At 59.5% G+C, this 26,258-nt stretch overlaps 1 protein-coding gene and 1 non-coding gene across 2 annotated transcripts in view; both read right to left on the reverse strand.

Moving 5' to 3' along the window:
- The window catches only part of PACS2 (phosphofurin acidic cluster sorting protein 2), a 62,790-nt gene extending 37,568 nt beyond the window's left edge, over positions 1–25,222 (reverse strand). Inside the window, 1 exon segment of the mRNA XM_066342097.1 lies at positions 24,923–25,222. Coding sequence (XP_066198194.1) covers positions 24,923–25,041 — 119 coding nt within the window. The 5' untranslated portion in view covers positions 25,042–25,222.
- TRNAS-AGA (transfer RNA serine (anticodon AGA)) lies at positions 2,787–2,862 on the reverse strand. Its single transcript has one exon. It is a non-coding gene; the product is annotated as a tRNA-Ser (tRNA).
- Positions 25,223–26,258: the final 1,036 nt, after the last annotated feature.

The raw sequence follows: 26,258 nt of genomic DNA on the forward strand, positions 1-26,258 counted from the left end.
GACAGTGATGTTACCAGGGAGATGGCCACTATGTCAGTAACGGGTCGGGAGCCTGCCCAGCGTGGAGACGCTGGACACAGTGCCGAGTCACGTCCAGGGGAGAGGGTAACAGCAGGAGTTCATCACGCCCTCCGAACAGTGCACTTAAAGCTCATGAATTGTTCATCTCTGAAACTTTCTATTTAATATTTTTATGTCACCGGTAACTGGAGCGTACAAGCACGCTGTGGCCCACTGTCCACCCAGGCTGTGACACCACCCACCGAGGGGCTGCCGAGCCCACCCCGGGCGGTCGGGACCTGGCTGGGTCCACCACAGAGCTCCTCCCAGGCCGTGTGACATCGCCCACCGAGGGGGCTGCCGAGCCCACCCCGGGTGGTCGGGACCTGGCTGGGTCCACCACGTGTCCTCCCAGGCCGTGTGACACCGCCCACTAAGGGGGCTGTCGAGCCCACCCCGGGCGGTCGGGACCTGGCTGGGTCAGAGCTCCTCCCAGGCCGTGTGACATCGCCCACCGAGGGGGCTGCCGAGCCCACCCTGGGCGGTCGGGACCTGGCTGGGTCCACCACAGAGCTCCTCCCAGGCCGTGTGACACCGCCCACTGAGGGGGCTGCCGAGCCCACCCCGGGCGGTCGGGACCTGGCTGGGTCCACCACGTGTCCTCCCAGGCCGTGTGACACCGCCCACTGAGGGGGCTGTCAAGCCCACCCCGGGCGGTCGGGACCTGGCTGGGTCCACCACAGAGCTCCTCCCAGGCCGTGTGACATCGCCCACCGAGGGGGCTGCCGAGCCCACCCTGGGCGGTCGGGACCTGGCTGGGTCCACCACAGAGCTCCTCCCAGGCCGTGTGACACCGCCCACCGAGGGGGCTGCCGAGCCCACCCCGGGCGGTCGGGACCTGGCTGGGTCCACCACGTGTCCTCCCAGGCCGTGTGACATCGCCCGCCGAGGGGGCTGCCGAGCCCACCCCGGGCGGTCGGGACCTGGCTGGGTCCATCACAGAGCTCCTCCCAGGCCGTGTGACACCGCCCACCGAGGGGGCTGCCGAGCCCACCCCGGGCGGTCGGGACCTGGCTGGGTCCATCACAGAGCTCCTCCCAGGCCATTTGACACCGCCCACCGAGGGGGCTGCCGAGCCCACCCCGGGCGGTCGGGACCTGGCTGGGTCCACCACAGAGCTCCTCCCAGGCCGTGTGACATCACCCACCGAGGGGGTTGCTGAGCCCACCCCGGGCGGTCGGGACCTGGCTGGGTCCACCACAGAGCTCCTCCCAGGCCGTGTGACATCACCCACCGAGGGGGTTGCTGAGCCCACCCCGGGCGGTCGGGACCTGGCTGGGTCCACCACGTGTCCTCCCAGGCCACGGGGTTAACGTGCACCCCCACTGGCCCAGCAGGTGTTGGCTGCCACATGTCACCGCTGGTTTCCTCGGGCACAGACGGGGCTCCCAGTCACTTTCGTGTCTGGAGGCTAGCAGCCAGGACGAGGTGTGCACAGGGCTAGGTGCCTGTCGTGAGGAGGGTCTATCCAGGGCTCCCTTGGGCTAGCAGACTGCCAGTCCCTCCCTGAGCACGGACACCTGGCCTCAGTGTCCCCATCTCTCGTACGGGCACAGTCATGTTGGGCTGGGCCTCATTTTTTTTTTTTTTTGTATTTTTCTGAAGTTGGAAACGGCGAGGCAGGCAGACAGACTCCCGTAAATGGGCTGCAGAAAGGTGTCTGCATAATTAAACGCGCATCTTCTGTGACACAGCTTCCCGGATACCATGTTCTTTAGTTCCAGTGAGGTCCTCCGTCTATTTGGGGCTGTTGGCTGTGTGCTGGGAGACAGTGACCTGGTCCTATTGTTTCCTGTGTGGCGGCCCGTTGTCCTCAGAGCACTGAGGGGCCACTCCCCGAGCGAGGCCAGCTCTCGGGTGCTCCCATGTCCCACAGACCAATCTGTCCGTGCCTCTGCTGGCGTCACAGTGCTAACCAGGGTGGCTCACTGACATGAATGCCCACCGGCAAAGGAAACTCCCTCACGCAAACACAGTCCGTTTTTCACGTTGCTTGTCTGTTTTGAATAACTTCAGAGTTAGCGCACTGAGTTCTGTTCCCGCGTGGGACTTTGTAATGTCCGATTAATTGCACTTAGGGAGAACGGAGGTCTTTAGGTCACGGAGCCTCTTCCTCTCCTTACTCGGCTGCAGATGACCCCACGTGAGAGGCTCCGCATGTCACCTGGGAAAGTCCTGAATGTCCTCTGCTCAGGGAAGTCCCAGAGCTGTCGCTGCTGTCCCGAGCGGCACTGTTCTCGTGTTTTCAAATCGATGACTGCGGGTGTCTCAGCACTGCGGTCAGTTGGTCTGTGTCAGCCAGACTTCCAGAATGCTCACTGGTTCCAACCTCACACTCTCACAGTGTCCATCTGAACAGGGACGCCTCTTTCTTTCTTTCCGCCCAACCCTGTTTACCTTCGGTGTCTAGTTGCTCTGCCCAGGACCTCAAGAATAATACTAGTCACCTTTCTTTTCCTTGCTTTTACAGGTCCCGTTCCTAATGTTTCTTTTTTTCTTTTTAAGAGACGGAGAGACAGACTCCCACATGCGCCCCGACCAGAATCCACACAGCAAGTCCCCTATGAGATGCTCTACCCATATGGGGCCATGCTTGGCAACCGAGCCATTTTTAGCGCCTGAGGCAAAAGCCATGGAGCCATCCTCAGTGCCCAGGGCCAACTCGCTCCAATGGAGCCTTGGCTGTGGGAGAAGAGGTGGGGGGTGCCCTGGTCGCTTCTCCTGTGTGCCCTGACTAGGAATCGAACCCAGGACTTCCACACTCTGGGCCGACGCTCTACCACTGAGCCAACCAGCCAGGGCCATGCTCCTAATGTTTCAGGACGCAGGGACAGCAGCGCAGGATGCAGGACCAGCACAGGGATGGACGTGGCTGTGGCTGCACTAACGTGGGAGTTAGTGGGACCGCAGCAGTGAGTTTAAGGGACCGGATGGATGTACAGACAAACAGCCGATGACACAGACTACTGCGCGAGACGGTGCTGGTCAGCAGCTTCTCAGCCGGCTCCAGGTGTCTCCACGTCCCCAAGAACACATGTGTGGTCTCATCCCAAGCCTTTTCTGGACAAGCTGCTCTCTTTCTCTTTCAATGTGTGAATGCGAGAAATTAAAACAGGAACTGGCCTGACCAGGCGGTGGCGCAGTGGATAGAGCGTTGGACTGGGATGTGGAAGGACCCAGGTTCGAGACCCCGAGGTCGCCAGCTTGAGCGTGGGCTCATCTGGTTTAAGCAAAAAGCTCACCAGCTTGGACCCAGGTTCGCTGGCTCCAGCAAGGGGTTACTTGTTCTGCTGAAGGCCCGCGGTCAGGGCACATATGAGAAAGCAATCAATGAACAACTAGGAAGTCGCAACGCGCAACGAAAAACTAATGATTGATGCTTCTCATCTCTCCGTTCCTGTCTGTCTGTCCCTGTCTATCCCTCTCTCTGACTCTCTGTCTTTGTAAAAAAAAAAAAACAAAAAAAACAAACCAGGAACTGATGTTGAATGAATCACCCATATCCTGGAGGTGATTCCTCTTCCTGGGTGTGCTTTGCAGGCATTCTTGGGTCATTTTAGTTATGATTTTCAGGTTGAGGTCTCTGCTCTCTCGCCTTGTGCTGGCTGTGGGTGTTTTCACGATTTTGCTATCCTTGTAAAAGGGCTAGCCTTGCCTTTTTTTTCAGATTTCTTTTTTCTTTTTTATTCAGAGAGGAGGGAAAACAGAGACAGACACCCACATGAGCCCCAACTGGGATCCACCTGGCAACTTCACTAGGGGCCAATGTTCTACCCATTTCTGCTCTGTTGCTCAGCAACTGAACTCTTCTTAGTGCCTGAGCCAGAGGCCATGGAGCCATCCTCAAGAGCCCAGGGCCAACTCACTCCAATCAAGTCATGGCTGCAGGAGAGGAGGAGATGAGAGAGAGAGAGAAGGGGGGGGGGGTGGAGAAGCAGATGGGTACTTCTCCTGTGTGCCCTGAAAGGGAATCAAACCTGGGACATCCACATACTGGGCCAATGCTCTGCCACTGAGCAAACCGGCCAGGGCCAGCCTTTTTTTTTTTTTTTTTGTATTTTTCTGAAATTGGAAACAGGGAGGAAGTCAGACAGACTCCTGCATGCGCCCAACCGGGATCCACCTGGCATGCCCACCAGGGGGCGATGCTCTGCCCATCTGTTGCAACCAGAACCATTCTAGTGCCTGAGGCAGAGGCCACAGAGCCATCCCCAGCGCCCGGGCCATCTTTGCTCCAATGGAGCCTTGGCTGCGGGAGGGGAAGAGAGAGACAGAGAGGAAGGAGAGAGGGAGGGGTGGAGAAGCAGATGGGCGCTTCTCCTGTGTGCCCTGGCCGGGAATCAAACCCGGGACTCCTGCACGCCAGGCCAACGCTCTACCGCTGAGCCAACCAGCCAGGGCCAGGGCCAGCCTCTTTTTTAACTTCTTTCAAATCTCTGGAACACTTCATACAAGAGCGGGCTTGTCTCCTGAAGATTTGGTAAAATTCACCAATAAAACCATTTGATGTCCTTGGGGAAAAGAGACAGAAGGCTTTCACAACATTAGTCTCTTCTGCACTTTCTATGTTACCAAGTTGACTAATAATTCACATTTTTCTACAAAATTATCCTACTCGCCAAGTTTCCACACTGTCTGACAACGTTCGCACTGCTCTCAGGTTTTACACCTGCCTCTCCCCAGACCCCTCTCTGCAGCTGCCCTGGGGTTGTCCCCTCTGTGTGGTCCCCTTCCCAAAGGCTCCCCCAAAGCCCCATGGCTTCTGGCTTTCCTTGTGTTCAACATGGTTCGCTATCTCACCCAGTTTTGTTCTTTATTATCTCTGTTCCTCTATTTTCTTTTCATTCACTTGGTTCTTACATAACTCGACTCAGAAACTCCTGTGACTGGATGCTTGTCCTCTCATCTCTAACACTGGCATTTACTTTTTATGTTTTTATTTATTGATATGAGAGAGAGAAAGAGAGAAACATCGATTCGTTCCTGCATGTGCCCTGACCGGGAATCAAACCGGCAACCTCTACGCTTTGGGACGATGCTCTATGCAACCAAGCTATCCGGCCAGGGCACTAACATCTGCAAGGAAAAGGAGAAGTTTCCCTTTTCAGGATCGACACCACTTGTGACATCAACACGGGCTTTCACTTTCCGCAGGGTCCACCTGACTCGCTCGGGCTCCCCCAGCCCCTAGCCCGGCTTGGCACCCAGTTCACAAGACCTCACCACAGACGGGCTTCGAGCGCCCGCCAGTCGCCCAGGGTCCCTCTTCATCCAAGTAAGTCCAGGGGCACTTCCTGGTCATTTGTCAGAACTGGGCGCACATCTGAGACCTGTTGTCTTTCCTGGCAATTGGGTCTGACGGCCTTTTCAGAACAGCTGGTCCCACTCTGCCTAAGTGGGGAGGGGGACAGTACACCTCCCCTTTCCGCGGCATCCAGTTAAACGGCTCATCGACACGTCCTCGGTGGGAGGAAAGACGGGTGCTCTTGGTCAGGAACACCACCTCTGGGCACCAGGGGCCATGAACGCCCAGGAAGAGCTCGGGCCACAGGCCAGCTAGACCCTGAGGGGCGTGGGGAAAGCACGTCCCGAGAATGCGCGGCGCAGGGGCTGGGAGTGCCTGCGGGAAGTAGGCGTGAGGCCAGCAGAGCTGCAGGGAGGCCTGTGGCTGAGCTGGAGGCAGGCGTGACCCCCGCACAGCCACCTCCCGCCACCAGGCGGGCTCTGAGGACGCCGGTGGCCCAGCCGGCACCAAGGCCCTGCCTGGAGGTCTTTCTCGGTGCCAGTACTGGTACTGTGGCCCAGGTGTCATCGGGCCTTTCAGAGCGTGGGGCACCACAGGCTGGAGCTCCTGGGTCACAGGCCGTGGCCTGCTCCAGGCAGTGCCAGCCCCATTCGGGAGGAGACAGACCTCCGGGGCTGGTCCTCACCCAGGTCCAGCCTGGGCAGGAGAAGGGCTGGCCTGGCCGCTGGACAGAGGCTGGAAGATCGCGCTGTGGGGGCCAGAGCCTGCGGGAGGGGCGGTGCTGGCAGCTGGGGTAGGATAGGGTGGGGAGACAGCATCCCGGGGAAGGGGGTTCCCGTGGCTGGCCACATCCACTCTGGAGCTGACCATCACTGGTGGAGACGGAGGGTCACCTGGGGATGACTGGGCTTGGACCCCATGGAGTCAGGGGTGAATGGACCCTGAACCCTGGGTCTCTGGGACAGAGAGTCGGCAGAGGAACAGTGTGTGGGGAGTGTCCTGGGATGGGAGAAGGAGCAGCAGGGGCTTCCACTGGGGGTCACGCAACAGTCCCACGGGGGGAATACGCACAGCCTGGGGGGCCGGGACAAGGGCCCTGCAGTGGGGTCAGGCTATGGTGGGGACCCTGAGGTCAGGGAGGCACCTTGGAGAGGGTAGGGGACAGCATTGTTCTGGTCTCCAGGGCAGTGACACCAGTGGGGGGCACCACACCCTGGCACCCCAGAATTTTGTGAGTTACAGAACAAGTGACATTTCAGAAAGTTTACGGAAACCTGGTTTTGCAGAAATTCTTACCCACACAAGGTCTGTGAGGTATTCCCGTCGCCCCTCCCAAGTCCAGACTGCACACCCCACATGCACGCCTGCTCCCTGCCTGCCCCTAGAAGCCTGGCCGGCACCCACGCCGTGACCCAGAACAAAGGCCTTGACCACCCACCTGCACAGCCTCCTCCTTTGTAGGGAGACAGGTCCTCTGAGGGCGGACAGGGCCTGAAGCAGCACAAAGCAGCTGTTTTCTCCCGGAAGACTGACCCCCCTCGTCCCAGCGCATGTGACACAAACCAAACATGGGGGGGTGGGGGCAGCGCATCCAGGAAGAGTCGAGGCCAGCAGAGGCAGTCTGGGTCCAAGCTTCACTCAGCCACAGGAGGGCCCCAGAGGGCGCTGGGTGGGGACGGGCCCTCTGCTGGGTCTGAGTCTGGGCAGAGCACCATGGGGTCCCTGAACCCAGGAGTGAGCTGTGAGGACGGGGAGCCCTACCCCAGGAGTGAGCTGTGAGGACGGGGAGCCCTACCCCAGGAGTGAGCTGTGAGGACAGGGAGCCCTACCCCAGGAGTGAGCTGTGAGGACGGGGAGCCCTACCCCAGGAGTGAGCTGTGAGGACGGGGAGCCCTACCCCAGGAGTGAGCTGTGAGGACGGGGAGCCCTACCCCAGGAGTGAGCTATGAGGACGGGGAGCCCTACCCCAGGAGTGAGCTGTGAGGACGGGGAGCCCTACCCCAGGAGTGAGCTATGAGGACGGGGAGCCCTACCCCAGGAGTGAGCTGTGAGGACGGGGAGCCCTACCCCAGGAGTGAGCTGTGAGGACGGGGAGCCCTACCCCAGGAGTGAGCTATGAGGACGGGGAGCCCTACCCCAGGAGTGAGCTGTGAGGACGGGGAACCCTACCCCACAGAGGGGCGGTGGGGGAGGCCTGGGCTGGGCTGGAGGTTTGGAGACCACGCCCCACTCTGAGCAGGAACCCAGAGCCCAGACAGCCCAGCAACGCCAGCACTGATCAACACCACAGGTTTGGTTTAAATTTCTCCCTGGGGAGGGAAGTTAATGGTCACAGCCTGACTCGGAGAACCGCCCGGCAATGTCTGATTCTGTTCCTACCATGGTGAAACCGTTTCACCGCTGTAAGTGTGCAGAACGACAGCAGTGAGCACACTCACACTGCTGTGCTCCCATCTCCGCCGGACTCCTGTCCTCCTGTAGGGCTGAGCCTCTGTCCCCATGGGTCCCCAACCCACCCCTCCCCCAGCCCAGCCCCTCCCAGCTCCTGTCTGTCCTGATGGGTCTGACTCCTGCAGGGACCTCATCAGTAGGTCACACAGCACATGTCCTATGACCAGCTTATTTCTCATACTGATGTCCTTAAGTCTGTCCTTGCCATAGCAGGTGTCAGCACGTCCATCCTCTTTAAGGACACAGGATGAGCCTGACCAGGCGGTGGCACAGTGGATAGAGCATCGGACTGGGATGTGGAAGACCCAGGTTCGAGACCCCAAGCTCGCCAGCTTGAGCGCGGGCTCATCTGGTTTGAGCAAAACTCACAAGCTTGATCCCAAGGTCACTGGCTTGAGCAAGGGGTACCTCGGTCTGCTGAAGGGCTGCGGTCAAGGCACGTATGAGAAAGCAGTCAATGAACAACTATGGTACTGCAACAAAGAATTGATGTTTTGCATCTCTCTCCCTTCCTGTCTGTCTGTCCCTATCTGTCTGTCCCTCTCTCTGACTCTGTCTCCATTACCAAAAAAAGTAAATTAAATAAAAATAAATAAAAAGAACAGAGGACGAGTCGCATTCTGCGTGTGAATGGACCATGTCTTGTTTGTCTACCTCTCTATCGTGGGTGTTTCAGCGGCTGTGACTGATGTCGCTGTGAATGTGGGGGTGGCGGTGTCTCTGAGTTACTGCTTTTACTCCTCTGGGACACACCCCAGAGGGGACGGCGGGGCCACACTGTCACTCTGTGCTTAGTTTCTTGAGGAAGCCCTGCTGTTGCACACAGGGGCTGCCCCGTTTTATTACATTCCCACCAGTGTTCGGTTTTATCTTGTGATTAAACACTGGCTACGAGGGGTTTTCCCCCAAACAGGGCTCCGCAGCCCAACGAGCAAGCAGGGCAGCTCCGCGACGGAGCCCTGGGTCCGCTGTGCACTCGGGGCGAGTGTCCCTCACTCCGCCTTCACTCGTTCACTCACTCGCTCGCCCGCTGGGCCGGCTCCAGGCAGTGACCCTAACTCCTCCCAGGACCGAAATGTGGACGCTACTGTGAGCAAAGTCAGAGATGGCCCCTGGACGGAGAAGCGTGGCCGCGGGGGAGGTGGCACACCGAGGGCTGATGTCCCGAGGACAAAGGCTCTCAGAGAAGCGCAGGAGGACGACCCACAGAACTGCGGGACAGCCACAAAGGGGAGCTCCCCACATCGTACACAGGCCCCTCAGGCCCTACAGCCTCGAGTGGGCCATTTCTGCAATGAAAGCCAGAGCCACAGAAGTCCTGTGGCCCTGAAACTCGGGGCACCCCCCAAGTTGGGACACCGTCCCCCACGCCAGCTCAGGACACCTCCCCTGTGCACCTGTGACTTCTGGCCACCTGGTGGAGAGTGAGTTGGGGCATTGAGTCCCTCAGTCCAGGCTGGGGATTGTCCCTGCCACCTCCCCCAACAAGGGTCTGGTTCCCAAGGTGTCCCCAAGCCCACAGCACAGCAGATGCCCCAAGCCGGTCAGCCTGCCGTCCCATGGCCCCGGCGCCTGCCATTGGCAGCCCAGGGTCCAAGCAGGACAACCACACCCACTCGCCTGTCCGGCCGGTGTCCTAGAATCTGGATGCGTCCCTGCCCCGCTTTCTTGTGTGTGTTGTGGTGGTAAACATACATCACGTAGAACTGACCGTGCGCACCACTTTATCAAGTACAAGCCAGCGGCATTTAATATGTCTACACATTAAACAGCCATCACCTCTCATTCCAGAACATTCAGTTCACCCCAGAAAGAAGCACTGGCCCTCGGCTGCCGCCCGCCCCCTCCTGCCCCAGCGGGCTCCCACAGTCTGCCCTGTCCTCGTCCCTGGGCTCACACAGCACGTGGCCTTCGCACCCGGCCCCCCTCCCCGGAACCAGCAGGCTCCCACAGTCTGCCCTGTCCTCGTCCCTGGGCTCACACAGCACGTGCCTTCGCACCCGGCCCCCCTCCTGCCCCAGCGGGCTCCCACAGTCTGCCCTGTCCTCGTCCCTGGGCTCACACAGCACGTGCCTTCGCACCCGGCCCCCCCTCCCCGGAACCAGCAGGCTCCCACAGTCTGCCCTGTCCTCGTCCCTGGGCTCACACAGCACGTGGCCTTCGCACCCGGCCCCCCTCCCCAGAACCAGCAGGCTCCCACAGTCTGCCCTGTCCTCGTCCCTGGGCTCACACAGCACGTGCCTTCGCACCTGGCCCCCCTCCCCGGAACCAGCAGGCTCCCACAGTCTGCCCTGTCCTCGTCCCTGGGCTCACACAGCACGTGCCTTCGCACCCGGCCCCCCTCCCCGGAACCAGCAGGCTCCCACAGTCTGCCCTGTCCTCGTCCCTGGGCTCACACAGCACGTGGCCTTCGCACCCGGCCCCCCTCCCCGGAACCAGCAGGCTCCCACAGTCTGCCCTGTCCTCGTCCCTGGGCTCACACAGCACGTGCCTTCGCACCCGGCCCCCCTCCCCAGAACCAGCACACCGCGGCACGTCAGGCCTTCTTCCCTGTCTAAGGCTGAGCAATACGCCTTGCTGGGCAGAGCCAGAGGCTGGAGCCTTCACCGCCCCGGGCGCTCTGGGCCACTGTGAAGGCCGTCGGAGCACAGGCCTCTGTCTCAGTCCCTGCTCCCAGTCCTCTGACAGTGATGTGCGGGGCCACCTGGTGACTGTGCAACCGGCCAAGCAGCTGCCACTTCACGTTCCCACCGGCAACACGCAGCAGGAAGCCTGGCGCAGCCATCTGAGCACGTGAGCCAAGGAGGAGCCCTGACCAGGCCCTACCACCTAGCCATGACAGCATGGGTCCAGCAAGGAGAGTGTTACGGGTTTCCGGAAAACGCACCAGCACCCAGGCTGGCCCTGTGAGGAGACGCTGACTTCTGCCGTTTTCCTCTGGGCCCACAGGGACAGGGGACACAGGGCCAGGCTCTGCGGTCCCACACACATTGACTGCACGTCTGTAGGAGGGAGAACTGAGGGGCCTTTTGTTTACAGGGCTGACCTGTCCGTGCTGCTCCGTGTCTGTCCTAGTGGGAGTTGGGCTCTGTGGTGGCAGCTGGCCAGGGGGCTCCACACCCTGCCTGCTTTGGAATCAGCTGCCCGGGAAGAAGACTGGGGCAGGGGCAAAGGGGCACCCCCACAGCCCGCTGCCTGGGCCCCAGGCCCGTCCTCTACCAGTCTGGTCCTCCTGGTCCTCCTGAGCTGGCTCTGCAGGAGAGGGGGGCCCCAGGCTCGTCCTCTACCACAGTCTGGTCCTCCTGGTCCTCCTGAGCTCCAGGCTCGTCCTCTACCACAGTCTGGTCCTCCTGGTCCTCCTGAGCTCCAGGCTCGTCCTCTACCACAGTCTGGTCCTCCTGGTCCTCCTGAGCTGGCTCTGCAGGAGAGGGGGGCCCCAGGCTCGTCCTCTACCACAGTCTGGTCCTCCTGGTCCTCCTGAGCTCCAGGCTCGTCCTCTACCACAGTCTGGTCCTCCTGGTCCTCCTGAGCTCCAGGCTCGTCCTCTACCACAGTCTGGTCCTCCTGGTCCTCCTGAGCTGGCTCTGCAGGAGAGGAGGGCCCCAGGCCCGCCCACATCCTCGGCGCTGGCCACCTTTCTCCGACGGCCTGGGCCAGCTGCCAGTTCTCACTGGCCCGGCCCAGCCTTCTCTGGTGTCGGGCCTTATCTGGACACGGCTGCTTTCTGCTAATTAGGGGAGAAGGTCACAGGTGTCTTCTCAGCGTGCCTGCCGGCCAGCATGTGAAGCCGGCTGGCTCCTACAGGAGCCGAGACACACTCAGAAGTTTCATCTCTGAAGGCTGGAACCCCCTGGGAGGGATGGAGGGGACAGGCGGCTGGTGGCTCTAAGCCCACCTTCCAGCCCCAGCAGGGGCCAGCGTGCGGGATGAGGGGGCGGAGGAGCCAGTCCCTGGGGGCAAGGGGTGCAGTGTCAGAGGCCAGCATGGCCACACACATGGAGGACCTGAGTGCCCCTGGAAGCCAGGTCAGCCGGGCACTTGCAGAGAGACGTGTCTCTGTGGAGGACAGTGTTCCGAGGGGCCGTGCGTCCATGCTGCAAACAGACCCCGACCTCAGCTCCAGCCAGCCAGGGACGAGACTGCTATGTGGAGGCCACCCCTCACTCTGGTCCCACACGCCAGGACACCCCCGACCCCAGGCCTGCCTGCTCTGCCTCAGGGACTCAGAGGCCCCAGAGGTCACCCGCGGCTCCTCGGCCACAGGCGCACCTCAGCAATGCTGCAGGGTTCGCCTCTGGCAGGCAGGGCTGAGGGGGCTCTCCCTGGCAGGATGGGGCCCTGGCCTGGGGCTTTCCTGTAAGCAAGGACCTCCCACTTCCCACGAGGGGCTCTACTATAGCAGACACAGCCCAGGCCCCTCCGGGAAGCTGGGCGCAGGGGATGGCCGCTGGCCACGGGGGCTGGGATGCAGGCTCGGTCGGGCCAGATGACCCTCCTGCATGGCCTGTGGCCTGGACCTGCCACTGGAGACTCAGTGGACTGATCTATGGCCCCGGGGGGCCCTCCTCCAGGCGAATCAGCCAGGGCAGGGAGGGCGTGGCCAGTGCCTGCCCGGGGGTCTGCCTGGACAGGGTGCAGGCCATGGCCTTCCTTGGGCTTCTTGCAAGCCTACCATCTCCTGTCCTTCCCCCGACTTCCCACGGGGCAGGGGGTGGGGTGGGAGGAACATGGGCACGCTCAGGGGTGGGCCTCGAAGCAGGAACCCCGTTTCCTGGCTCCGCATGCAGCTTTCCTGAGGGCTCAGAGAGCACAAGCCCTGGCCTCACCCTCAGTCCGGCCTGTCCTAGGCATGTCCCCAGGCCACACGGGCAGGCAGCCAGACCTTCTCTGAGGACACCACGGTCCCAGCCTGGGCAGCACAATCCTCAGTGACGGGTTCCGGGAGGGCCAGGGAGCAGGGCCCATGGCGGCCTGCAGAGTCCCTGCCACGTGTCCTCAGTGACGGGTTCCGGGAGGGCCAGGGAGCGGGGCCCATGGCGGCCTGCACAGTCCCTGCCACGTGTCCTCAGTGACGGGTTCCGGGAGGGCCAGGGAGCAGGGCCCATGGCGGCCTGCAGAGTCCCTGCAACGTGCACGCACAGACAGCCACCGCGGGCACCTGGGACTGGGCCCCTCTCCCGGGCTGGGTCAGGGACAGTCCTCAGTGACGGGTTCCGGGAGGGCCAGGGAGCGGGGCCCATGGCGGCCTGCAGAGTGCCTGCCACGTGTCCTCAGTGACGGGTTCCGGGAGGGCCAGGGAGCGGGGCCCATGGCGGCCTGCAGAGTGCCTGCCACGTGTCCTCAGTGACGGGTTCCGGGAGGGCCAGGGAGCGGGGCCCATGGCGGCCTGCAGAGTGCCTGCCACGTGTCCTCAGTGACGGGTTCCGGGAGGGCCAGGGAGCAGGGCCCATGGCGGCCTGCACAGTCCCTGCAACGTGCCTGCACAGACAGCCACCGCGGGCACCTGGGACAGGGCCCCTCTCCCGGGCTGGGTCAGGGACAGTCCTCAGTGACGGGTTCTGGGAGGGCCAGGGAGCGGGGCCCATGGCGGCCTGCACAGTCCCTGCCACGTGTCCTCAGTGACGGGTTCCGGGAGGGCCAGGGAGCAGGGCCCATGGCGGCCTGCAGAGTCCCTGCCACGTGCCTGCACAGACAGCCACCGCGGGCACCTGGGACTGGGCGCCTCTCCCGGGCTGGGCCAGGGACAGGCAGAACTGGCCCCTGCTGGGCACGGGGAACAGCCGTCTGGGGGGACATGAGCAGGCTGTGTCAGACCCTAGGAGAAAAGAAAATGCATGGCTGAAGCAGGGACCGCAGGCGGGGCTGGTGGGGAACAGGGCGGGCTCCATGCAGCTCTGCTGTCGACACCACTAGGTCATCAAGGGGCCCGACCCGGTTCACATGGCTGCAGGACCACTGCGTGGCAGGCTCTGCTGGCCACAGGCCCCACACAGGTGAGAACCCACAACACTGTCCACAGTGTCGGGTCTGAGGGGCCGGGGTGGGGGGCAGTGCTCACACGTGACTTTGAAGCACCTGGGGGGGGGAGTGAGCACAGCTCCAGTGAACGTCCTCGAAATGCTGGGGAGATGATGGGCGCTGTAGACTGAATTGTGTGTCCCCCAAAGCCCTACACTGAAACCTACCCTCCGAGGTGATGGGCCAGGAGGCTGGGCCTTGAGGAGCTGGTGGGTCCGAGAGGGGGAGCCCTCACGATGGGATGAGCTCCTTTAGAAGAGGCCAGAGAGCTCCCTGTCCCCTCTCATCTTGTGAGGACCCAGGAAAAGGACGGCCTTCCCCAGGCATCAGACGTGCCAGCCCTTTGACCTTGGACTTCCAGCCTCCACACCATGAGGGATAAATGCCTGTGTTTAAGGCGCATCTGTGGTGCTTCGCTCTGCCCATGAGCCATCCCAGACAGGCGGGACAGGCCTGTCTCAGATGGTTTCTCTGCCTCTGAGGGCTGTGAGGAGGCCCCTGAGAGCCTGGAGCGCGGAGCCACTGTCTAGCAGGGAGAAAGAGCCCCGGGAACCCTGTATCCAGGGTCTGGGGTCCCAAGGAAGAACCGTGGGCTGACCACACATCCACCTGCAGGGATCTGCCACAGAGGAGGCCCAGTGACCCTAGAGGCCAATAGCAGAGGGTCCGGTGCAGAGACCCTGAGCTGCCCGCAGGGTGGGCACAGCCATATAGGAAGCCCCCCCGGCAGCCTGCCTGCTCCCCTCACTGTCCACTGACACCCACAATGCAGGCATGGCTGCAAACTCTGCACACTCGGTGACGAGGACTTGTGGGCCAGTCATAACACTCCCGCAGTCCCCCATGGGGATGTGGCACCTGTGGCCTGACCACAGGGCTCTGGGGGTGGCATCTCCAGGCCAGCAGCCTCACAGCAGGCGCCTGCACAGGATGCCACACAGGACACAGTCCCCACTGGGAAGGCGGGCAGGGAGGCAGAGAAAGGGACGCATGACTTCTGACCAGACCCCGGATAAGAGTTCTTCCAAAACGGGGAAAACACACCAATGCTTGTGTTTGGCAAACACAGAGTTCCAAGCAGGATGGAACAACACAGGTGAACCCTGCACACACAGCACCTGCCCCAGCACGGCACACGGACACTGACCCCAGCCCTGCCCAGCTTCCCCTCTCTCCCAAGCCGCTGCCCACCTCCCGGCCCCTCCTTGCTGGCTCTCCCTTGGCTGCAGTCTGCCAGGCTGTGTGTGGTCTCAACACTGGGGGTCCACTCTCACTGTAAGCCTTGGTCCCAGCAGCTGGCCTTCTTCTAAAACCCGCAATCTAGACCCAGGGTCTTCACACCCCTTGACCACCCAGGACTTCACCGGGTGAGGGTCAGGGCCATGCCAAGGCAGAGCCAGAGAGCACTTCCTACCACCCCGTGGCCACAGCAGTCACCTCTCGAGCCCCCAGCTTTCCTGTCCTCACGCCAGCATCATGGCCCGGTGCTGGCCAGGGGTGCTAGATGGATGAGCAGTGGGTTTGGGGTTCCCACCTCAGCCCCGTTGTCTCGGGGGGGAGTAGGTGCAGCTGGAGCCCCCCCCCCCCCGCACAATGGCCGTGCACTCGCAAGGGTGCGGCTCGCCTCCTTCTGCCCACGCCTGGGTTCCAGGGTGTCCGGTCAACTACAGAGGCTCCTGCTGTGTGAGGCAAAGAAACCCTGCCTGGATCTGCGGCCCCTTCACAGTGAGGGGCGTACCAGGCCCCACCAGGCCCCTGGAGCCATGGGTCTGGGGAGAAGGCTGCAGGTGCGCCTCGGCTGGGCCCCAAACAGAAGGGCTCTCTGGACCTCGCCCCGCCCTTGTGAAGAGCTCAGCATGACTCCAGGACTGCAGGGACAAAAGACTCTGGCCACCTGCCTGGCACAAGTGGCCCCAGAAGACGCGAGGCCCCTGGTGACAGCGGCACCACAGAGGCAGGGCCCAGGGACAGGCCCCCAGCCTGTGCTAGAGCTCTTGCGGGCCCGCATTACCCCCTCGACCGTGGCCAGTACTGTCCTCTGGACCATGCTGGCAGGCCACTGGCAGGCCAGAGCCGCAGGCAGGGGCCAGCGGGCCCGCGTTACCCCCTCGGCCGTGGGCCAGCACTGTCCTCTGGACCATGTTGGCAGGCCACTGGCAGGCCAGAGCCGCAGGCAGGGGCCAGCGGGCCAGCCCTGGTTCTGGGGGCTTCTGTCCAGGCAGGAAAGGCAACAGTTGCCAGAAGCAAATCTCAAACGACAAAGTAAGTGCCAAGCCGGGCGTGGGGCATGAGAGAGGCCAGGAGGGTGTCTGGAGGGACCGCGTGGGAGGGGGCCGCCTGGGGCCCCTTCCTATCACAAGTATTCCTCTCCCAGCCGCTGGCTGCCACCACCCCAGCTCTGAGCCTCGTCCTGCGCAAACCTAGTGCTGGAGGCCCCCAGGGTGCGACCCAGAGGCCACAGGCAGGGAAGGGGACGGCTGCACTACACCCCAGTCAGTGTGAGGTGATGGGTAAGTCCTGGTGAAGTCACCTCCACAGCAACTGAAGCGTCTGCCCGCTCCGGGCGCTCTGGGTCCCTCTCCGTCAGGACTGTGGCTGGTTTCTCACCCAGAAAGACCCTCCCTCACTCTGCTCTGAGCTCAGAGGGGCTGACCGTGCAGGAGTGCCGCCCGGGGCTCTTCCGCAGCACCCGTCACCGTGTCCCTTTCCACTCCTGACACAGTGGCTGTGGGACACCCCACTGGCACTGCTGCCCCTGTGCTCTCCCTCAGAGGTCTGCGCCACGCACGCCTGCCCACCCCGCCGCTGGACAGGCAGCACGGGCACAGGGCACACGGAACGTCCAGCTCCCGGGGGACCATGAGCCCAGCACAGAGCAGTTCCTCTGTCTGCAAAGTGATGGCTGGTGGTGGCAGCTGTCCCCCACCCCCACGGGCCTCCACGGCGGTGGCGCGGGGATGGAATGCTGGCCAGTCCAGGGTCAAAGTGCTGAGTGTGCCCCACGCCCGGGGAGGACCCGGGGGGGGGATGCTCTAGCTGCCGGTCATAACCTTTTCCAGGGACCTGTTGTTCAGAAGCAAAACAGGACAGACGGAACCCAGCTGTGGACAGCCTCTTGCTCAGTGCCCAGGACAGGCTGAGTGTGCCTGGGGGCCTCACTGCTGGAGAGGGCACAGGGTCCCTCAGGGACTGGGGGCCTCACTGCTGGAGAGGGCACAGGGTCCCTCAGGGACTGGCTTGTCAGTGCCCAGGTAACAGACAACCTCCAGTCACCCTGGAGCAGGGCCACGGGGGTCCCCGGCACAGCCTACTTCCAACCTGGTTCACAATAAATGTCTGAACCTTCGATGACCTGGCAGAGTTAGGAATGTTCTGGAACCCACAGGCAGGCCCTACCTAACCTCCCCGGTGCAGGCGGGGAAGTGGAAAGGGAGCAGAGATGGAAGACCACCCTCCCCTGCCCAGACCCCAGTGGCCACAGCCTTGTGTCCCCGGGGACTGACTGACTGCCCACTTCACACACGACAGAGATACAGACCTGGCCCAGGTAGGCGCAGGGGTGGGCAAGATGGCAGCAGCTATGACCAGGCCCCCTAAGACATCCAATCCACAGGCCACGCACCCACAAGTCAGTCTATCACTCAGCGCAGCCCACCAGAGGCTGCAAACCCTGCACCCAGCTCGAACCCCGCCCTCCCCACCCACCCACTGGCCCCTGCACACAGCCAACCCAACCTCAGTTTCAGCACCATTCACCCAAACACACACCCTCAAAACAGATCAGTGACTTGAGCCAGTGGTCAGCAAACTCATTAGTCAACAGAGCCAAATATCAACAATACGATTGAAATTTCTTTTGAGAGCCAAAATTTTTAAACCTAAACTATATAGGTAGGTACATTCCTTATCGAGGTAGCGCCCGCACGTGGTATTTTGTGGAAGAGCCACACTCAAGGCTCACAAGCCATGGTTTGCCAACCAGGGCATCAAAACCCACATCCGGAGCACAACATCTTTGCTCAGCCACATGCATGTCCTCTAGCAGCTACTCCACAGGGGTTCTCAGGCAGGGCTGGGGGACACCTGACCCCCACCACTCCACGGAGTCCCCGCCTGCAGTCAGGCTCTGCACGCTGGCCGGGGCAACGGGGTACAGACGGCACGGGAGAGGGCTGGGAACTGGCCGGAGCTGCAGGGGCATACAAAGCTCGCACAGTGGGAAGGGCCGCCCCACGTCCAGTCGGTGTTTTCAGTGTGGGGAGACTGAAAACGGGGCACATAACTGAAAAGAGAATGACCAAGAACTTCCCAGGACCAATGAAAATCAGCAGTCCACAATCCAGAGTCCGTAACCCCCATGCCATCGGGAACAAGAGAAGCTGCACACAGACACAACTGAGAGGCCATCAGAGAGCCACAAAGGACAAAGGACAGACCTTCAAATGAGTCACAGCTGCCCTGTTCCTCATTCTCAACAACAAAACCTGAGAGCAAAGTCATGGAGGTGCCTCCTCCAGGTGCAGACAGGGGACCTGTCCTCTGGAACTCCACACTGGCCAACACCCCCCGGGTGAGATTGATCGCCTTGCACAGGCTGAAAGAACAGGTTTTCACTGAACAGAACCCTAAAGATGCATTTTCCCGCAGAAAAGGAATATCACCCCAGTTCAGAGGTGATAAAAAAAATAACTGAAGAAAAGAACGTGATGAATTTTTAGTTTAACCAAGTATTAACAGTACAAAGCAATAATAACAACCTCTTATGGGCTTAAAAAGAAGACAATTAAAGAGAAAAAGAACTGCAACACATTAAGCAAAAGCTTATAGACATGAAGGGATTGGTTAGGATGAGAAGCTCCAAGGTTTCTGTGTCTTCCAGGAAGAAAATAAAGACACAATCAACCTTATAATGTAACAACCAGAATGCAAGTTACAACTTACATAGCAGCCACTGAAGACCAAAGTAGGGATAAGTTTCAAACTACCAGAGGAGGAATGGAATAAGAGAGAAATAGATGCAGAGTAAGGTAAGACAAAGAGAAAAACAAACGTCAAATCTGTGGGACAAATATTTATATAAATAATAAATAGCACTTAACCTTGTCAAGAAAAAAAAAAACATCTGTGGGACAATAATCAACACAGCATACATGGTAGGCGTGGAGCATAATCTAGTTTCGATCAATGACAGTGAACTGAATGTTCTAGGTAAATAATAATAGCAGTAATAAAAAAGATCATCAGGTTGAGTGAAAGCAAAATCTAGATTCATGTCAAAATAACCAAAAACACCTCTAGACATGTCATGTAAGGATGCAGAAGAGTTGAGGAGTGGGAAGGACATGGAGGCAAACTCTATCCAGGGGGAGGTCACAAAGCGGTGCTACTCAGAGAGTCTACGACCAGGTGAGAAACTTCACCACATCCAGAGTCACAGGCTCTAAAAGTTCACAAGGCTGGGAAGGCAGCGTGTGATTCTTAACAAGTAGGTGCTAAAAACTTCATCTCAAAACGAGGAAGCTGCGAGAGAAGTAGGCAGCCCGCCACTGGGTCAGAGGGTGTGGACACACAAAGGAAGCAGACAGAGGACCATGCCGAACAGAGCCTCACTCAAGTGGACAGAGCTCACTGAGGGGGACGACACAGAAGACAGGTGCCTTCTCAGCACAAGCTGCACGTGGGTGAGCTGACCTCCAGCCCGGACACAGAGGGTGGTCAGAAATACTTAGGGACTCGGTGCCACAATGACCACCACCTCTGACCACAACATAAGTAAGTTAGAAATGAATAACGGGAAAGAGAGAAACAATGAATTCGACAATGGAGAAATAAACAGGAAAAAAGCCACACATTTGGATATGAAGAAACTTGGAAATAGCCCATCACATTAAAGAAAGAATGGGAAATTTTAAGAAATATTTAAAACTGAACAATTCTACATATAAAAGCACAAGAGATGCAACTAAAGCATTAATTTACTTTGCAGCCATAAATGTGTTTGTGCAAGGGAAGGAGGATTAACGAGCTGTATATGTACCATAAGAAATCAGACTGCAAAATAGACCTAAGGAGCATAAAAAAATGTGAGGGAATAAAGATAAGAACTAATTTTATTTTATAAAACTTTGCTGACCAGTGGTGGCACAGTGGATAGAGCAGGGGTCGGGAATCTTTTTGGCTGAGAGAGCCATCAATGCCACATATTTTAAAATGTAATTCCGTGAGAGCCATACAACGACCCGTGTACGTTATGTATTATCCAATAAAAATTTGGTGTTGTCCCGGAGGACAGCTGTGATTGGCTCCAGCCACCTGCAACCATGAACATGAGCGGTAGGAAATGAATGGATTGTAATACATGAGAATGTTTTATATTTTTAACGTTATTTTTTTTATTAAAGATTTGTCTGCAAGCCAGATGCAGCCATCAAAAGAGCCACATCTGTCTCGCGAGCCATAGGTTCCCAACCCCTGGGATAGAGCATCAACTTGGGACATTGAGGTCCCAAGTTCGAAACTCCGAGGTCATGGGCTTGAGCATGAGATCACTGACATGATCCCATGGTTGCTTGAAGCCCAAGGTCGCTGGCTTGAGGACAAGGTTGATGGTGCTAAAATAGCTCAGTTGCCAAGCAACGGAGCAGTGGCCCCAGATGGGCAGAGCATTGCCTGGCAAAGGGTTTGATAGATGGATCCCGGTCAGGGCGCACATGGGAGTCTGTCTCTCTACCTCCTCACCTCTCAATTAAAAAAGAAAAAAAGAAAAGAAATAAAAGGATAGAATGAGAGGAGCACACCCCCTACCTCTTCCTCCAGGCATGACTTCCCCAGCTTTCCTCTCTCTTCTAAGCTCCAAGAGCCCTTCTCTTGCCTCTGTAACTTGTTTCCTGAGCCCACGCTGGTTCACTTTTTCTCTCTCTGCCTTTGTGACTCAAATAAATGTTTGCTTGTATTGAAAAAAAAAAAAGAGTAGAATGAACAGCTTTATGCCAATAAACTTGAAAATGTAGACAAAATGGACAAATTCCCAGTAAAATATATTTCCAAACTAAACCAAGAGGGAGAAGAATGTATTCTACAACCAAAGAAACTGAATCAGGAGGTAAACTTCCCACAAAGCGATTCCTGGCTCGGGTTATGTTACAGGTGATTTCTTCCAAACATGCACGGAACAAACAATTCCAGTTTTTACAAAATGACTCCATGGCACAGCGAAGGACAACACAGTCCTCAGCTTGTTTCTATAAAATGTCTTGGCACCAAAATGATACAGGCAGCAGACGATGGCTACCACAGACCCTAGACATCGACTCACAGTAGTAAACAAATGTTCACAACCCAAACCCACCAGGGAATGCACTAGACACTGCTATGCTTCCCAGAATGAAAAGTTAGTTTAATATTACGAAATCCATTTACACATTTACCCCATAAGCAATTTTTCTGTTGTTTTTTATTCAGTGAGAGGAGGGGAGGCAGAGACACAGACTCCCTCATGTGCCCTGACTGGGATTCATCCGGCAAGCCCACTAGGGGGCAATGTTCTGCCCATCTGAGGCATAGTCGCTCTGTTGCTCAGCAACCCAGCTCTTCTTAGCGCCTGAGGTGGAGGCCATGGCGCCATCCTCAGCACCCGGGGCCAACTTGCTCCAACTGAGCCTTGGCTGCAGGAGGGGAAAACAGAAAGAGAGAGAGAGAGAAGGGGTAGAGAAGCAGATAGGTGCTTCTCCTGTATGCTGACTGGAATCAAACCTGGGACATCCACACGCTGGGCCAATGCTCTACCACGGAGCCAACCAGCTAGGGCCCACCTCAGCAATTAAAGCAGAAGCATCCCACGAGGCCCTTAATTTAAAAAGTGTCCGATTAGACTTGACATCTACTCACATTAAGCACAGAATAAAACCCTAGGGAGCAACCATCCCAGAGCCGTTAGAATAGCTAAAATAAAAAAGATGATGACATGAAAGGTGACCCAGCTGGTGGCAGTGGAAGGAGTGCCATCACTTCAGAAAACTGGCAGTTTCCCACAGAGCAGACCACCACCCCCACCCAAACTTCGCCGTGGCTTGCTATTACCCAAGAGAAGCGAAAAGACATTCCCACGGCCTGGATGCAAATGGTCGTAGCAGCTTTGAACACAGCAGCCCCACAGACCTACAGACAAGCCCCACACCTACCACCAGGAGCAGGATAACACAGAGCCTGGCTTGTTCCTCAACGGGAGGGGCTGCAGGCTGGGAGAACAAGGCCAGGCCCCAGGTGCTCCCTTCCAGCCCTCACACCTGAGGTCCAGGGATGGGCGGGACCCGCCTTGGGTTGCTGAGCTGAGATGTGGGGCCTTCCGACCTGCTGGGAGGTGGGTGGCCAATGGGCACGGAGCTGTTAAAACTCACACCTCCAGCTGAAGAGCCTTCCCTCTGCATGAAGGAGCCTCCGTGACCTCCCTCAAATGGGCCAAAGGGAGAACAGGGAGGTTGCAGAAGAAATTTAGGAACAGCGGCAATGTAAACAGATGCCCAACCTTGGAAACTAACAATGAATTCGTGAACTTCAGTGGGACGTGTGAGACCCGGGTCCCGGCCAGGGAGCTCAGTGGGTTGGAGCCCCGTCCTAATTGGCCTAAGGTGCATGTTTGATGCCCCGTCTGGGCACACTGAGAAGCAACCAATGAATAAACAACGACGTGGAAAACAAATTTATGCTTCTCTCTCTCAAATCAATAACACGTGTTTTTTTTAAAGTGATCCAGAAGCCCGGGGACAAGAGGCCCTCTGGGGGTCCCGGCAGTGGGGCCTGAACAGCAGGAGGCCAGGGAGGGTGAACCCCGGGTGAGGCTGCAGACGTGGGGTCGGTGAGGAGGAGTGCTGTGTCACCACGGGGAAACCCACAGGACCAAGCTGCCCTTGCCACCCCTGAGAGGGAAGAGCAGGAACGAGACAAGGCCGAGGGCATTCCGGAGCATCACAGGCTGCACACAGCCAGGAACACGTCTCGTCAGAGGAGGGGGTCCCAACACATCCACGCAACACAGGGCGGCTACCCCCAAAGCAGCAGCTGGGCCTCAAGTCAGGGAAAGGAGAGAGAAAACTAGCAGGAGAAAGGAAGAGGCATTTCTCTGACGAGGAGGTACAAATGGCCTGTACCAGCAATTAGAGACACTCAAATGAAAACCACAACATCTCACACCTACCAGATTGGCAAAATTTAAGTCAGGCAGCATTGGCAAGAATGCTGGAGGGGCCGGAGTTGGCACAGCACTGCAGGAAGCTGCTTGGTAGTGACACTGGCACACCTCCCCAAACCCCACTGCTGGCACATGCTTATGACAGGCCCGCCCGCCCACGGAAGGCACACACACAGGGAGGGCACAGGGACTGAATGCCTACAGCAGCATGATTGTAACTGGCCAAACCCTGGAAATAAGCCAAAGATCTCCTGACAGAGCAGAGACGCCTGCCGCTGTCTGACAGGGTCACCACGCAGCAGTGACAGGTAACAGCACGGACACCACTCAGAAACTTAAACCGAGATCGGGCAAAACCGAGAACCCTCTCATGTAAGTCCCCACAGAGCACAACTAAGCCCAGCCTGGCAGGGACACGCACTGAGGGGGACAGCAGGCCCGAACCACCGCTGGGCACAGGGAGGGACCTCAGCAGAGCAGCCTGCCCTCAACTCTGTGCCTCTCCGCTCTGATGGCAGCTGTCCAACACCTAGCGGTGTCCAGCCCAGGCCCCCACATCCTGCCCCATGCCCTCCCACGGTCCTCCACCCAGCCCTAGACTCTTCTGCACCCCCAACCCGTCTCCAGTTAAACTCTATGGTCTTTCGCGGAGCCCTGGAAGCCGCTGGAGAAGCAGAGCACAAGCAGGCTACACTCTGTGCCGCGTCTGGGGACACAAGTTTAGGAAAGGGCAAAGCACGAACAAGGGGAGCCCTGATGGGATGCAGCCGCCCAACGGGTCCAAGGGGCGCTGGTGACAGTACAGAGGGGAGAGACAGAGGAAGCCTGGGGATGACCCTTGCTGTGGGGTACCCGGCGCCAGGGCCACTGCCAAGACAGGAAAAGGGAGCAAAGGCCAGGCCAGGGGAGAAGCTCTGGAGGCCTACCCTAGGCACTCAGCACAGCCACAGACCTGAGCTCCTTGCCCTGTGCTCCAAAGGCTGGGGGGGGGGGGGGAATCTCTGCCACCCAAACACCTCACTCAGTGAGCTCTGTTGATGGAGCTGTGGCAGAGTGGGTGGCCCCCTGGGGGCACACCAGGCACTTCCTGTGCCTGGATAGCACTCCTGAGACCCCTGGCCCGTAGGTCTCCCCAGGGAGGGCTCTTCCCTGGGGCCCACCTGCAGCCTGTCTATTCCAGAACCAGGCCCTGGAGCAAAAGCTTGTCTCTCTCCCTCAGCCTGCAGCTTCGTCAGCAGGGACCACGGAGTTGGGAAGAAACTAGGAGAGCTTCGAACTGCCAGGACAAACAGAGAAGTTGGGAGTCTGAATGGAGTGGGGCTGGCCATGGCGCTGGCCTGTGTGGAGAAACCCCGTCCAACTGTTACCCCTGGGCGACAGGGTTTCCCCAAGTGGGAGGGATGGCGAAATTAACAGCATGATGCAAAGACTAGTGTTTACGTTCGAGCAGATGTTTCTCCATTAACAAGCACAGTGCAAACTGGGAAAGAGCCGCGACACCAACCAGCACAGAGGAGTAAGCCCCAGTGCCCAGGACGATGGATGAGGGATGTGCTGGGTGAAGAAGTACAGTTGTGGTCCCAGGTCTGTGTGTCCTCTGGGCAGTGTGCCCTGAGGGTCACTCCCAGGCCGCTCAGACTTCACAGTGTGGCCAGATGCAAAAAAGAAATCTGTGCACCGGTGGAGAGAGAAGACACCCTTCACCAGCACCAAGCACATCAGTAGGCAGGTGCAAGGACGCAGGCTGGGAACCAACCAGGTGAGCGCCAGAGAGAGCCTGGGAGATGGGCACCTGCGCATCCTTCGCGCCCAGGGGTTACTCGCAGGGAACATGTGTACATGCCCAAGGAGGCAAACGCCACGGTCCCTAGCGCGAGGTCCCGGGTGGAATCCCTGGTGGAAGCCCCGGGTGGCCGGCAGGTGCGCGCGGGAACAAAGCGGCCGGCCAGGCGGAGGCGTACCTGGGCACGCAGCTGGGGCTGGAGCCGTCCACCTCCCAGGTGGCGAACAGGTTCATGGGCACCGGCGTGTTGAGCGCGGCGGGCGCGCCGGCCAGGCCCAGGCGGCCCCGCTCGGCCATGGCGCCGGCCCCCCACTCCTCGGCGGCCTGGGGCTGCGGCCGGGCCGCGGACAAGCGGCGGCGGCGGGCGGCGGGCGGGCCGGGCGCGCGGAGGGCGGCGGCGCAGTCACATGGCGGCTGGGCGGCTGGGACTGCCGGGCGGGCGGCGGACAGGCCCGCGGGCGGCGACGAAGATACGGCCGCCCCGCCCCGCCCCGCGCGCCCCCGCCGGCACGCCCGCGCCGCGCGCGCCCCCGGGCTCCGACCGCGCCGCCGCCACCGATTGGCTGGGCGGGCGCGCGCTCACCAACTCAGGCCCAATCACAGCCCGTAGAGCGTCCGCCGGAAATGAGCTAACACTCAACCTCCCCGCCGGCGCCGCGCGAGGCATCCCCGTCCGCGGCCTGCGGGAGCGCGCTCAGCGCTGCGTACAGGCCCCGCCCCGCGCGCTCCGCCCCGCCCCGCCCCGCTGGGGGCGGGGCAGAGGGATACCCGGCTCCGCCCGCCGGGCGCGCCCACCCAGCGCGCTCCCCTGGCCCTTGATCCCGCGACCCCCAGCAGCACTCGTTGTCCCCACGCACTGGTCTAGGCCTCTTCGTGTCCTCCCACTCTCTCCGTGCCCCGTGCACTCCCCGTGTAACCTGGCGCCTGCTGTCCTCTGCCGTTCCCTGTGTCTTCCGCACGAACTCTCTACTCCCCCCCCCCCCCGGGGCCCCACGCCCTCCGGTCCCCCGAGGGTCCAGGCGGATGGCCGCGGGACGCTGTCCAGCAGGGTTCGGGGTCGCGGACTGTATAGCCTGCCCCTACCTCTGCAGCCAGAGGGTGTTTCCGCTTGCCGGGACCCTGGGATGTAGAACTGAACCTCCGTAAATCCCTTCTGGGGTGTCCTCTTTCTGCCCGAGCCTCATTGTCCAGCACCGCCCTTTCTGCGTTTTTTACACGAGACGATGGAGAATAAATGTATGGAGACAGGGGGCGGCTCCTGACCTCGGGCTCACCGGTGAACTTTGGGAGCCATGCTAGTAGAAGGCAATGGGCAGAGCTGCCCATTGGGCTCACCAGGCAAGGTAGGTGGGAAAAGGCACTAGGAAAGGACATCCAAGTTTGGAAGGCCAAGGAGTCCCCCCCTCGGCCCCCCCTTTTGGCGGTGATTTCGGTCAGTCACCAGATGCTGAGATTTAGGAAAAGCTTTCCTGGTACTTCTTCTGTTTCTTTGTATCCACAGTATTACACCCGTT

This window comes from Saccopteryx leptura, chromosome 6, assembly GCF_036850995.1.
Source record: "Saccopteryx leptura isolate mSacLep1 chromosome 6, mSacLep1_pri_phased_curated, whole genome shotgun sequence".
Taxonomy (NCBI): domain Eukaryota; kingdom Metazoa; phylum Chordata; class Mammalia; order Chiroptera; family Emballonuridae; genus Saccopteryx; species Saccopteryx leptura.